This window comes from Alligator mississippiensis, chromosome 2 (assembly GCF_030867095.1).
Source record: "Alligator mississippiensis isolate rAllMis1 chromosome 2, rAllMis1, whole genome shotgun sequence".
Lineage (NCBI taxonomy): Eukaryota > Metazoa > Chordata > Crocodylia > Alligatoridae > Alligator > Alligator mississippiensis.
The window spans coordinates 211988852-212002317 of NC_081825.1; the positions used below are offsets into that span (position 1 = coordinate 211988852).

Here is a 13466-nt window from a genome sequence, read left to right on the forward strand (position 1 = left end):
TAAAACATTCAAGTTCTATTGAGGTGACTAGTTCTAACACAGCCAACTATACTGAACTAACACAAGTCAGGATGTTTTAGATAAGCACCTTGAGCACAAGAGTCTATTATGCAAACATCTTTACTACAAATAAGCAAGACTGCTTCTAAGTTGAATATTTTCCAAAGTTTTCTCTGAAGCATCCATTGAGATTTCTAAGAGCTAAAATGATAAAGTGACTTCAAAAGATAGTAGGTGTTTGATGCTTTCCAAGTCATCAAGAGAGAGCTGGGCTTAAATCTATTTCTTCCCTCCCTCTCCCATTTTAGGATATCAGGTTGGAAAAGCGTATAATGGCAAGGCATCTAAAAACATTCTCTACAAGCTGATCTTAAATTTGTAATCCTTTTGATTATATGAAGTGTCTGAGTTGATGAAGCTTGGTGGTTGAATGAACACTGCTCTTTAAACCTTTGCTTTACTTCCAGAATGATCCTCTACTAGCTAATTTTATGCCACTCAAGGAGAATTATTTGAAACTAAGAAAGATCTTAAAAAAGCAAATGACAAGCTATTCTTTCAACTAATTTCAGAAAGAGCTCTGTAAGGAGGATGGTGCCTGGCTGCCATGATCACAGATAGATAAACCGATTTTTTGTGAGTTAAAGGAAGATCTATTTTATGGTATTTTGATGGGCTAAGACACATACCACATTTTTTTGTGCTTTAATCACCCAAGTAGGACAAAAGATGCTTCAGTATAGGAAATAATAAGCACATTTTCCTAGACATGTACAAAGATGTATTTTGATTTGAGCTATAAGCACTGAAGTCAAATCCTGGAATCATAGAAACATAAGGCTGGAAGGAACCTCCAAAGGTCATACAGTCCAACCCACTGCCCAAGGCACAATCTTCCCTATCTAAACTGTCCTAGACAAGTGTCTGCTTAATCTGCTCTTAACTTCAGGAATAACTGTCATGTATGCCTCACAGACACAATGCCTGAAACATCAAAAATACCTTTTAACATGCAACAGGTGAAGGTGACGCGGGGGCGGGGGGGGGCGGGGGGGGGGGGGACCTTAAGGGGCACTGTCAAAATCCTGCCATAGCAAAGACAGGAAATAGTTTGTTAAAATACACACAAGAAAGCCAAGGAAGGGGACTATGCTCCCCACCACAGAGGAAGGCAAAAATTCTTGCCATCTGTGCCAGTCTGACTGTGGGGTAAAATTCCTTCCTAATCCCAATTTTGGTCATTGGTCTGATCTGAGAGGAAGAAAAACATCCAGCCTAGGAACCTCTCCAATTTTTATGTCCCAGCAGAAGCACCAGCATACCCCAGTCAGGTCAAAATTCTCAGCCTTGGCTATGTCCAACACCTAGTTCATCCTGGCCCTATGTGAAGACCAACAAAATCCAGAAGCATAAAAAACCAAACACCCACCACTCTGCACTGCAACCTGGAGACTGCAAACAGAACTTCATGCATCACACACTCTGACTAGAGAGCTAAAATTCCCTTTTTATCATCCTATCTGCTCCATAAACTATCCCAGCTCCTGTAATATACTTTCATAGCCAAGCTGGTTGTAAAGCTTTGCTTCACAGAAATTTGTACTTAGAGTACAAGTTAAATTATATGACTAAAACAGGCATGCTTTCAGGGATCTCATTTAAATTCATCTGCGTTCTGCATCATCAAAGTCCATACATATTGTATGAATTTATCTGGTGCAGAGGCATACTGGTCTTGGTCTTAGTTACCCACAATAATCCCTGTGCCTCTCTATTGCTTTCTAGTGTGGTAGCCATTAGTCAGAAATGGAAGAAATACACTTTATGGGGGTAGAAAAAGAAACATTTTATTGCAAAATTGGAAAAAAAGACACAGCATGTTCTAAATTGCTAACAGCTGCAAAACATCCATCCCCTATGAAAGTCTGGGTGTGTTTACAGCAGCTTTGGTTACTAACAGGAAAAGAAAGCACAAACAGTAGGACTTGATCTAGAGATAACCACTTCTGTGAAAACAGGCTTGTAACCACAAATCCAAAGGGATATTGGTTGCACAAGATAAGAGGTTAATTTTTTGTGCAATTCCTCCACAATTTTAAATTATTTTTATTCTTTGTTCAGGTAATTATTGTTTAATCTAGAACAATAAAAAGGCTATCCCAACATCCCTGAAAGTTTCTGTTAAGATCTCCCCATTACTTTATTTAAACTTAAATTACTTACCCCATATGCCCATGAAAATCGCAAAAAACAGAGTTGCCACATTATCAAACAAATGGGAATACTGCAACAGAAATGCATAGGGACAGTTCAGTAACAGACCAGAATTTAAATGGAAACAAAAAATGGCTAATGATTTCAGAACTGGATACAGACCTCTGATGGCCTACACGTGGTATTTAATCTCCAGTAGTTACAATCCACATCACAAAGAGGGCACATAATGATTTCTCCTCCAATTGCAGGGTCACAGATTTCTTTGCTGAGGAAAAGAATTTCAGAATTTCTTCAGATGCTCTGCATTACATTTTCTTTCAAATACATGATAAACTCAGTCAGTTCAAAGCTCCAGTTCTTAGTTTTGCATATGATATACCCAAGCCAACTGATATAAGCTGTAATCAGGCCACATTTTGAGAACCCTCAAAGAAAAAGCCAGGAAGTACAGGTGGTGTGCATCCCCCCGTACCACGGTTGAATCAGTACCACGGCAGAATTCTGTTACGAGCACACTGTGACAGTTGTACAGACTCGCAGATGACATACTAAACAAGGTTCTTGTAGGCAAACTTTTTTTATACTATTTTGGCAGGACCAGCAGTATTAACTCAATTATTGTTGCCAAATTCCAACTTTGATATCTATATTCCACTTTCCTAAGTTTTTTCTGCTATTTTTCAACTTGCTGGATTTTCTTCTTTCCTGTGTACCACTATGCAACAATAAAGATGTATTTTAAAGTTTGCATTTTAAACCTCAAGAAGCTAAATAGCAGTGGCAAGTGAAGTGACCTACTTACATTTTTCAATGTCCATTTACATGTGTATGTAAGGATCTTTCAGGATGAATGTAATGTTATTACTAGAATACAAGTGTCAGAGTGACATAATTCATTGTTTAAAAATATGTATACTTCCTGCTTTTCTATAGTGAGTGTAGAACCACTATAACCACACCCTGAGTTACTTGATATTTTAAAAAAATATATATTTTTTCAGTATATGTGAATGCCAATTCTAACTTCCTTCCATATGGAGCAAATCCTGAACAGCTGCAGTTATGAAAACATGCAACAGCAGTGTTAAGACAGACACTTAAAAACTATAATTCTGCTTTGATAACAAAGTAGTGCCTTCCACTTCAATGTAGTTCTGATAATTACACTCACCTGCTCATATTTGCATCCATTGTAAACAAACCATACAGAAAACAGAATAAGCCAACTACTGCTGCTAAGAACAACATCTCAGTGTAAAAACCCAGCCAGGCAAAATAGATTCCAATCTTCTCTCCATAGTATTTCCTGCAACACACAATGATATTGGACAGGAAACAGGAACAATAAAAATTAAAAAAGACAAAACTGGTCAAGGTCCATGCAAAATTAAGACTATAGGACAAATTCTGATCTCACAACAGAATAAAACCATTGTCATGCTGCTAAAGCAAGATCAGAACGTAGCCCATAAATAAGAGTTATATGTGTTGAATAAGCACGACAGATGACCTTATTTGCCTTTGTTTTCTCTGGTCCCTCACTTAAGGAATTACTTCCCCTACCCACAATGTTGTTATATAAATGTGAATTTACCTCTGTTATGCACCAAAATGAATAAGCAGAATTTAGGACTAAATGTATCATTTAAAAAGAACGGTCTTTTTATTATAGAAAAAGTAGCAGGATGTGTTACAAATGGGAGAAATGTGTCACGTCAGTAAAGAAATGCACTTCTATGTAAGAATGAGAAAGGGACCAAGTGCTTAGAATTCAGGTATTAAGGTGGGATTTTACATCTGAGACTGAATAAGAGTCCTTTCAGATTAGATTTAATGGTGACAAAACGTCATTGACATTCTCAAAACACTTCCATCTTAAATGGTGTTCAGTTGTTTCTGTAAAATACCTGCTACCTTGGACCAAAATCTTGTACATAATAGTCCTCTGTAAAAATTCATCTGCATGCAAGGCAGAATCAGAAAAATGACCCTCCTGGGGTGATTGGGTTGGAACGGTTTTAGGATTTGAAGTAGAGAGTGTTGCCAGTTGCTAATAAAAATACATTCTATGTATTCTCTGCACCTGGTCCCTGCTTAAGTATCTGCTTTTCCTTAAACATTACAAATGGATAAAAAAGTTCCCAAGAGGAACAAAATGACAAATGAATACAGGCATATACTGCCGTGAAAACCCATTGAATATGGCCAAGTACAATAAATGATTTTTAGAACTGATAGTTTACCTGATGAGATCCAAAGGCTGTTCCTTGAAAAACCGTAAAAACCTGGCCCACTCCATGTACAGCGTGTATCTCTCATTATCACAGTGTGGATCATTTGACTTCTTCCAGTACTGGCACTGTGTGAGTGTGCATATATTAGAGAGACAAAGCAGCTCATCAATACGCTAATACAACACAGTGAAGAAATGTATATTAGTAGCAACACAACTCAGTAAAATTATTGGCACTCAACCCTATACTCCAAGTTTTACACATAATATTTTAAAACAACATGTGTACCAGTAGGCCCCTGGGACATTTCAGAAATTTTAACATTAAGCTCTTACAGGCAGCCTGCATTGGTGGAAAATATGTTTTGTACTTCTGATTTGTTCTTGTACTCACTGAAGAAAGCCACAGATGCAAGCCAGGTTTACACAAGTATAACACACCTACATTTAGACAACATGTACCTACATTAGCACAAATTGTCCTAATGTAGACAAGCCCTACATTACTCCTAAACAAACCCCAGTTCAAATCCTCAGTGCTCTGTTGGTCAGAATCATGCTTTCATGGTGGATTCCATAGTCAAAAAGCTTGCACTGAGAGATAGAAGTGTATAAACATGATAAAGTATCAATTTGGTTTCCATCTACCCAGGGACTTTCCTTACCTACTATCACCATTGTGGCTTGAGGTTGGAAAGTGAACACCCACTACAATAATTAAGTAACTACTGTGTCATTAGTGACACCTGTTATTTTGTCAAGTCTCAGAGCCCTAGCTTCACATGTCATTTGACTATGAGAAAACTTCAGCTTCCAGTTTTTTTTCTGTTTTAAGTCTACAGTTGTGGAGACAAAGTTGAAAGAGTGGTACATGAGCACCCTCAAAGCTCCAAAATTAGAAACGAAATAACTCAAGATATATCATTTGTAAATCTCTCTTGATATTTACTTCTATTTCATGGTTTTTGGGAAACAAACTCATGGTTTGGGGGCTAGTACTACTAACACAGAATGGAAAAGCTTTCTTGGAACCCCTATTCTGGCATCAGTGCTGCTATTTTATTATCATCTGTTTTTAATATTGTCCACAATGTGCTAGGTGCCCAAGTAAAACAAGTGTATGGGCCTTGTGCCAAGCTGACATTGTGTAAACAGCCACAATTTCCATCCCATCGAATAGGTGATAACACTGCATTCAATGGGACGTTTCTCATTTTTAGACTCTCTTTCTCTAATTCACTTGCAACAAAAATTAAGCAAAGAGTTCTCAAAAAGCAGACCCATAAATTAGAAATCAATCAAGTAAACGTGTAATTTAAAATGCTGGCAGGCATTATAATTATCTTCAAATGATTATTAAAAATAAATAAGGGATTAGATTAATCCCACAAACAGCTAATTAAAATGTTGCTAGGAGGTAGCTTTTCAGTATAATATGTTGGTGCTTAGTGGCACAGCTCCCTTTTGTCACTGCAAATAGGGACTAGAGAGAAATTCAGACATCTTTTCTTTAAAAACACACCTAGCAGGAAAAGCAAATAGAGAAAGCTTTTACTCCTACAAGCTTTATAGTACAGGTTTCCCTCACTTTATGCTCTACATGCATTCCTGGAAAACAGTGCATAACTTGAATTCTCATAAACCTACTTTACAATGTAACAAATAGAGATATGTTCCAAGACCTTGATTGTACTGACTCCCAGACCCATTTCTACCACTTTTACAAGACAATTTTGGTACTCACCAAGCACAGGGCACCATCATAATAGGATGGCAAGTACAGAAATGTGTTGCAGACAATGAGTGAGGAGCACAGATCCGCACAAGAGACTATATTTTGGTGCGCATCACCCCCACAATGCACCGCACAAAGCAGCTGACTGCGGGCTTCCACCACACAGATTGCATAAGAGTGAATTTACCTCGCATACAATGAATTTTTGGTATAAAAAGGGTCATGGCATAACAGTGAATTCGCACACACAGAACTTGCATAAAGTGAGAGAAACCTGTACCTACATTTTGCCCACAGAAGGCATCATAAAGCACTTATCAAACTATGTGGTCTTTTAGGGCCAAATTTATTGCAGGGTTAACGTTATTATTTTTAGTGGAGATTTACACTGCAGGTGGATGTGACTTGTAGTATCTATGGCCTCAGATGAAGATGTTGTTCATTTACTTGTTTCTTTGTCATTATATGTTACTGCATATAACTGTTATAATTTCTCATAATATATAGCATATCCCATTTATACAAATATATTATTGTATGAGTCATATTAATACACTCTGGGCATGTCTACACATGCACTTTAATGTGCAATAGTCTATTTTACTGCACATTAAAGTGGTGCATAAAAAAACATGGTATTACAGAAATGTGCAGTAAAATAGGCTATTGTCCATTAAGCACCACCTAAAAAAGCATATGCTTGTGCTACTCTGCTTTGGGGCAGCCTAATGCACATCAATTTACTACCTCACATCAGAGATACTAAATTTAACGCACATAAGGAAAAACCCATTAATGCATGTGTAGATGCACCCTCTCTGGCTGAAATTATTTACGTCCCATAAATTTACATACTGTATAACAGGACTGGCAAATCTTATTTATACATTACAGGACAAAGGACAAGAGTCATCAGTAGATACTGGAAGGGTTGGAGACCAAATGAGTTTCTGTTTCAATCAGTGATGTCACAGCCAGTAAAACAAATGAAGGAGGAGACCTGGACTAAGAAATACCTAAGGGACTGCAAAACTAGAATACTTACATCATGAAGAGGGTAAGCAGCTGTGTAGGTGCCATTACTTAATAGTCTTTTAATCCCAAACTTTTTCTTTCCTTCTTCTGTTCCATATGGGCATCGTGTTAGAATATAGAAAACCTAAGATGCAAACATGCAGGTTTAAGTCTTTTCTGTTTTAACTTGGATTAACAGCACACTACAGGGAAGGATGAAAAGGGTATTGCTGAGGGATTCAATCTTCCTCAGAGAAGAGGGTGAGACACTGCAGCATTTATTGCATAGGGAAAATTCAATGCTTCTCAGGGCTCCAGTGAACGAGGAAGCTCTAAATAAGGTTAATGAAGGAACAGTTTTCACAAATGCCAGTTGGCTTCACTGTGCAAAAATTGAGGATACTGTACCATATACTTTCCTTCTCCCCCACACTATAGGTCACTGTTAAATTCTGTATGCACATGTAAACCAAAGGGCTGAGATACATACTATTCTGTTTCTCACTGATGGTGAGAAGAAGGTGCTTTCATCATGAATGAGGTAGAGTTCCTGTCTATCTTTTCTGAATGGTGCTGTGAAGTAATCTGGGTCAGGATGCATCACTTTCTCTGGAAGCCTAAATGGTGAAAGCATACAATCGATGGGATTTTCTATAGTACAGGGAACATCATTTTCCTTGATGGGGACTTTGATGTTCAGCACTTCAGCATATGTAATCAGAACCTCCCATGGGGCATGGATCTTCACGTAGTAAGTTTTGCCATTTTCAGATTCCTATAAAAGAAAAATTAAACCAAATGTCAGACTAAACTTTATTTTTTTTAACTGTAGGATTAATATGAAGCTAGACTTTCTTCAGAACTTTTCTGCATTTGTTTTCTTTCATCTGAATGGCTTCAATTGATCCAATGAAAATAGGAGCAAAATCTCCCCCCACTCAATACAAGAAAACTTGTATGATTGGTTGATACAAGGTACCTATATTCTTTGCAGTTTTGGGAAGTTCTAAAGGAAACTTCCAGCTCCACCAGATTTGCACAGTAAAGGCTAAATCCTTCTTTCTAATTAAGATGCACAGAAGTCAGAATGCATCAGAAATGGTGTCAGGGATCTGCCGCTGACATTGGACACCACCAGGGAAGATGACAGCCAGATCTACTCATCAAAGAGCAACACTTTCACAAAAGGACCCAGAGATAGCCAGGGGAATAAACTTTCACTTTCTATATCCCCCTGAGCAAAATGGAGTTTCTTTTCTACCTAAGGGGACTTTTACAATCTTTGATTTCTCCTCAGCCTAAAGAAGGGTGTTTGTGCAAAAAAAGGAAATTGTTTGCTACTATTTAGTTGGTGTAATAAACGATATCACCTCTGAACCAATCTGTGTATCTCAAAAACGGTGTGGCATGCCTCAGAGCAGTTCAAACTCCCTGAATCTCATGATGCTATGCTTTACAGAGATTCTCTCTCTTTAGCAAATGACAGTCTTAGGTAGGTATGTCAAAATGGCAAGTACGCTATGATTAACTCACAATCATGCAGATCTACCTGAAAAACTCATAGTCTATCAGCAACCATCAAAGCTACTGCAACCCTATAGCCTGCAGCAGTGGCTAAGGAATAGTTTCACAGCAGTTCCCTCCCCCAACCAAAATCTTTACAGAATTCCTCTGAACTTAGTACATGCACTCAAGAACAGAGTGTTTCACCATATAAAATAGTAATGTTCAGCCAACGGCCCTTTGGATCCTTATCTGCAGATTCCATGGGATCCATAGGTTTTACAAGGTTATTTTTTCTCTGTGTTTTTACATGCAGACCAGAGATGCTCCCCCTGCACTTCTTCACACGCATGATGTAGAACTTTAACCCTAAGCAAAAAGACTAGACTTACCACACACCAGCATAAGGGCCCATCCTGATACTACTGTCAACAGGATATAAGCACTTTCCAATTACTACAATAGGTATTTCTCATAAACTGTGTAGAGAGGATGAGGTGCATGGATTGGTGAGGCTGTGGGCTGGGACTCTAGGGATGCTTCCTGTAGATTTTGGTTTATGGGTATAAATGAGCTCAGAGTTCAGTTATCTGGCAAACTATTTTCTTCTCATTCAAACATAAAAAGCAATCATTTCCTGCAGAAACAACAACTGTATTATCACAAGGCTTATCAAGAGACAGCTCCCCAGTTAGGTGATTGCATCTGCTTAGCTTTAGTTTCTCACATATATTACTGAAATTCCTTGCAATCATTTATAACACAGTGGATAATATCCTACCAAAAAAGAAAGTTAGAAACATTAACTAGCGATTTATAACTTCACTTCTTTGATTATAGTTTATTTGAATGGGATGAAAATTGTTTACCTTTTTGTCTTCTGTTTCTAATTCCAGACCAGATTTTTGCAGATTACTCTCAAATTCTCTCCTTCTATCCTATAAACAAACAGAATTTACTCAATTAATGAAGTTGGCATAATTTTAACTTAATTTTGCAGAACATTATCTTCCCTATATCCCTATACAATGCGTCCAATATTGTTTCTGTTACAGTCAAAAGAAGGTTATCCTTACCAAAACAGAAACTAGATTAGTCCTGAAAGAATAATTATTCCCAAATCCTATTAATTTCCTTTCACTCACCAAAATGTCTCAGAGTTTCCTCTGGTATAATAACTAGATGTTGAATTAACATATATAATATATACTGGGCTCAAACTCTGTCCCCCTGGGAATCACTGGAAAGCTTCTATTAATTTCTAGATTAGGCCCAGAGTTCAAATTATTTTTTTTAAAACTAAATAGACAATCCTGTAAAATATTTCAGTAACCTATACTGAATTTTTCATCCAAATTTTCTATAGACTATGATCACACTTTGTAAAGCAAAAGTTCTGTACAGCACAAGAAAGAGCCAGTTATTCCTTTTATAATTATTCTGCATTTGTTATTCTTGTTATCCTTGTAAACAATGATAGCCCAGGAGCAGACAATTATTTTGGATGGAGGGCCTCTTACCAAGTTTTGGCAAGCCATCGAGGACTGCATGGGTGCCCCACCCCCTGGTCGCCATCTTGGGGGCGGAAGCCCTGCCTCCCTAGCCCCTGACCTTTGCCACCAGAAGTCCCTCCCTTTGCCTCCCAGAAGTACTCCTTTCAGCAAGGGGTTTGCCATCTTGGAACCAGAAAAATACCAAATTATATTATAAAAATCAAAAATGTGTTACAAAATTCATTAATTTCATTTCAAAAAATATTTTTGTCCTGATTTACATGTATTTGTGTAGTGTACATAGAGGTGATAGCTTAAAATGAAGTCTTATTCTTGTATCTTGTGGGAGGGTGTGGGTGGGAGAGTGGGTATAGTTTTGTCGGTATGTGAGGTATGGGGAAGGGTGTGTGTGTGTGACTTGTGGGGGGGGTGGATAGGTGTGGGGGTGATTATGTGGGGTATAGGTGGGTATGGGGTTTGTGGGGGATTGTAAGTGTGTGGGGGGAGGGTGACTGTGGAGGGCTGTGGCTTGCATGGGTTTGCCAACAGCCTGCTCCCTGGCAGAGCCCTGCCAGGGCTCCTGCAAGCCCGAGCTTGGTGCTTCTGCTGTTCCTGGCCCTGGAGCACTGGCACAGGCCCCATGCTTCTGCTCACTGCCTCTTGCCCCTGCTCTGCCACTGCTGCCCTTCTCCTGCCGCTTCCCTATCCCCCCTCCCCTGGCTGCTCCAGCACCACTTCTCAGTTGCTCTTGCAGTCCTAGCACTGCAGCTGGGAACCACGTGATACCGGAGTGGGCAGGGGGGCCAGGGTGGAGAGTGGGGAAATGGCTGTGGCAGGTGCGAGGAAGGAGTAGTGAGCAGACATTTGGAACACAGTAACAGCTGGGTGGGACTGCAGGGCCCATGCCAGTGCACTGGGGCCAGCACAGGTAGGACCCAGAGTGGGGCAGCAGGAACATGGAGCCTGGGCTGCCAGGGTCTCTATGGAGCCAAGCTGCACTGCTCCAGCAGGCAGAGGTGGGAGCCAGCCCGCTCCGGGCCCTGCTGGTGCTGGCCCCGGTGCACCAGAACAGACCCCGTGCCCCCGCCCAACTCTCTGCCCCTTCTCCCCACATTGCACAGCCATTTTCCTGCTCCCCCCACCCACCTACCAGCCTCCAGCACCACGTGGTTTCCAGCTGCAGCGCTGGGACCACAAGAGCCAGCCCATCTGGCCCTGACTGGGGCAATCACCCATGTTCCTCCCCTGCCTCCCTCCACCCCTCCTTCTTATCTGTATTTCCCTCAGTGCAGGGAGGCAGGAACAGCTTCATGCCAGAAGCCTCTAGAAGACCCTGCTAGGCAGAGGCTTCCAGCTGGGGCTCCGGGTGGGGGAGCTACAAAGGAGTGCTGGGACAGGCTTGAGTTGCTGCTCCAGCTGTCTAGTTCTGCCACCAGCTCCCCCTGGATCCTACTGCCCCTGTCTCCTGTCATCTTTGACAGGCAGCCAGGGGAAGATAAATATTAATTTTCAAAAATTTTTATGGGCCCCACTGGCCAGACGGAATGGCCTGGCAGGCCAGATCTGGCCCAAGCATTGTATTTTGCCTGCCCCTGCGATAGCCAGACTTGATCCATGGTCATACCATGTATGCTGAACAGGTTTACTGGACACATTCATCTGAATTGTCTGGGGATGGTCAGTGTTGGAGATCAGACTAGTAATTCCTAAATTTCTACAAGAGGCAAAATATAGCTTCCCTATATAATGTTTTGATTCTAGCTAATTATTCATTTTATCGTTGTATGTATTTATATTATTTCTCTCTCATTCATGCTAATTTCATCAATATTAGGGCTGGAAGGGACCTCTGAAGGTCATTGAGTCCAGCCCCCTGCCCCAGGGGCAGGAAGTCAGCTGGGGTCACAGGATCCCAGCAAGATAAACAACCAAATGTCTCTTAAAGGAGTGCAGAGTAGGTGCTGGCGGCAGTCTGTTCCAGGCCTTGGGGGCTCGTACAGTAAAGAAGTTCTTCCGTATATCCAGCCTGAGCTGGTCTTGGAGGAGTTTGTGACCATTTGACCTTGTCATCCCTTGGGGCACTCTAGTGAACAGGCGTTCCCCCAGATCTTGATGCATGCCCCTTATATACTAATAGGCAGCCACCAGGTCTCCCTGAGGCTTGCACTTTTTCAGGCTAAGTCGTCCGATAGCTCTCAGCCACTCATCATAAGGCCTGTTTTCCTGGCCCCTGATCATGTACCTGACTCTTCTCTGCACTCTCTCAAGCTTCTCCACATCCTTTTTAAATTGTGTAGCCCAGAACTGGATGCAGTACTCCAGCTGTGGCCTCACCAAGGCCGAGTACAGTGGGAGGATGACATCCTGGGATTTGCCTGAGAAGCATCTATGAATGCAAACAAGAGTTTTGCTCACTCTACCAGCTGCAACATCACACTGGTGTCTCGTATTCATCTTGTGGTCAATCATGACTCCCAAGTTCCTTTCAGCCATGGTGCTAGCAAGTGTAGCACTGCTGAGCCTATAAGTATGCTGCAGGTTTTTCTTCCCAAGGTAGAGTACCTTGCATTTTTCAGTATTTAACACCATCAGGTTTTCATCCACCCATTTACTGAGCCTGTCAAGGTCGGCCTGGATCACCATCCTGTACTTGGGTGTGGACACTTTATCCCAAAGTTTGGTGTCATTGGCGAACTTGGCCAGTCCACTTCTGACACCAATGTCCACATCATTGATGAAGATGTTGAAAAGAATAGGCCCAAGGATGGAGCCTTGGGGGACCCCACTGGTAATAGTGCACCATGAGGATTGACTTCTGTTAACTACCACTCTCTGGGTCCAACCTTGGAGACAATTCCCCAGCCAGTGGACTGTGACATAGCTGAGGCCGCAGTTGGCCAGTTTTTCTATGAGATGATCATGGGATCATGGGATGCCAGATAGAAGGCTTTTTTAAAATCAAGGTATATGATGTCAATCTCTTCTCCCTTATCCAGGTGATATGTCACCTGCTCATAGAAGATGAGATTGGTCAGGCAAAACCTACCCGAGTTGGAAGGAGAGGATGAGTGACAGATGCACAAATGGGCATCCAGCCATGGTGATCCTAGGCTGTAGCAGGGAAGACTGTAACCCCGCCCCTCTCCCCCCCTCCCAAAAAAAACCCCACCTTTCTTTTCATTCTGTCTTGCCAAAATATAGGGTGTGTGGTATATGAGAAAACATGGTATTTTTAGCTGTTCTACATCTCTTTTGTCTTCCCAGTACATTA

General features: G+C 40.9%; 1 protein-coding gene across 4 annotated transcripts in view; it reads right to left on the reverse strand.

The window, feature by feature from the left end:
- Positions 1–13466, reverse strand: part of ANO5 (anoctamin 5) — a 102821-nt gene that overhangs the window by 26690 nt on the left and 62665 nt on the right. For all 4 annotated transcript variants that reach the window (XM_019477019.2, XM_019477020.2, XM_014602389.3 and 1 more), the window contains 7 exons: positions 9572–9640; positions 7690–7974; positions 7231–7344; positions 4461–4576; positions 3389–3523; positions 2377–2482; positions 2224–2284 (listed from right to left, as the gene is read on the reverse strand). In XM_019477019.2, coding sequence (XP_019332564.1) covers positions 2224–2284; positions 2377–2482; positions 3389–3523; positions 4461–4576; positions 7231–7344; positions 7690–7974; positions 9572–9640 — 886 coding nt within the window. The remainder of the gene's footprint in view (positions 1–2223; positions 2285–2376; positions 2483–3388; positions 3524–4460; positions 4577–7230; positions 7345–7689; positions 7975–9571; positions 9641–13466) is intronic.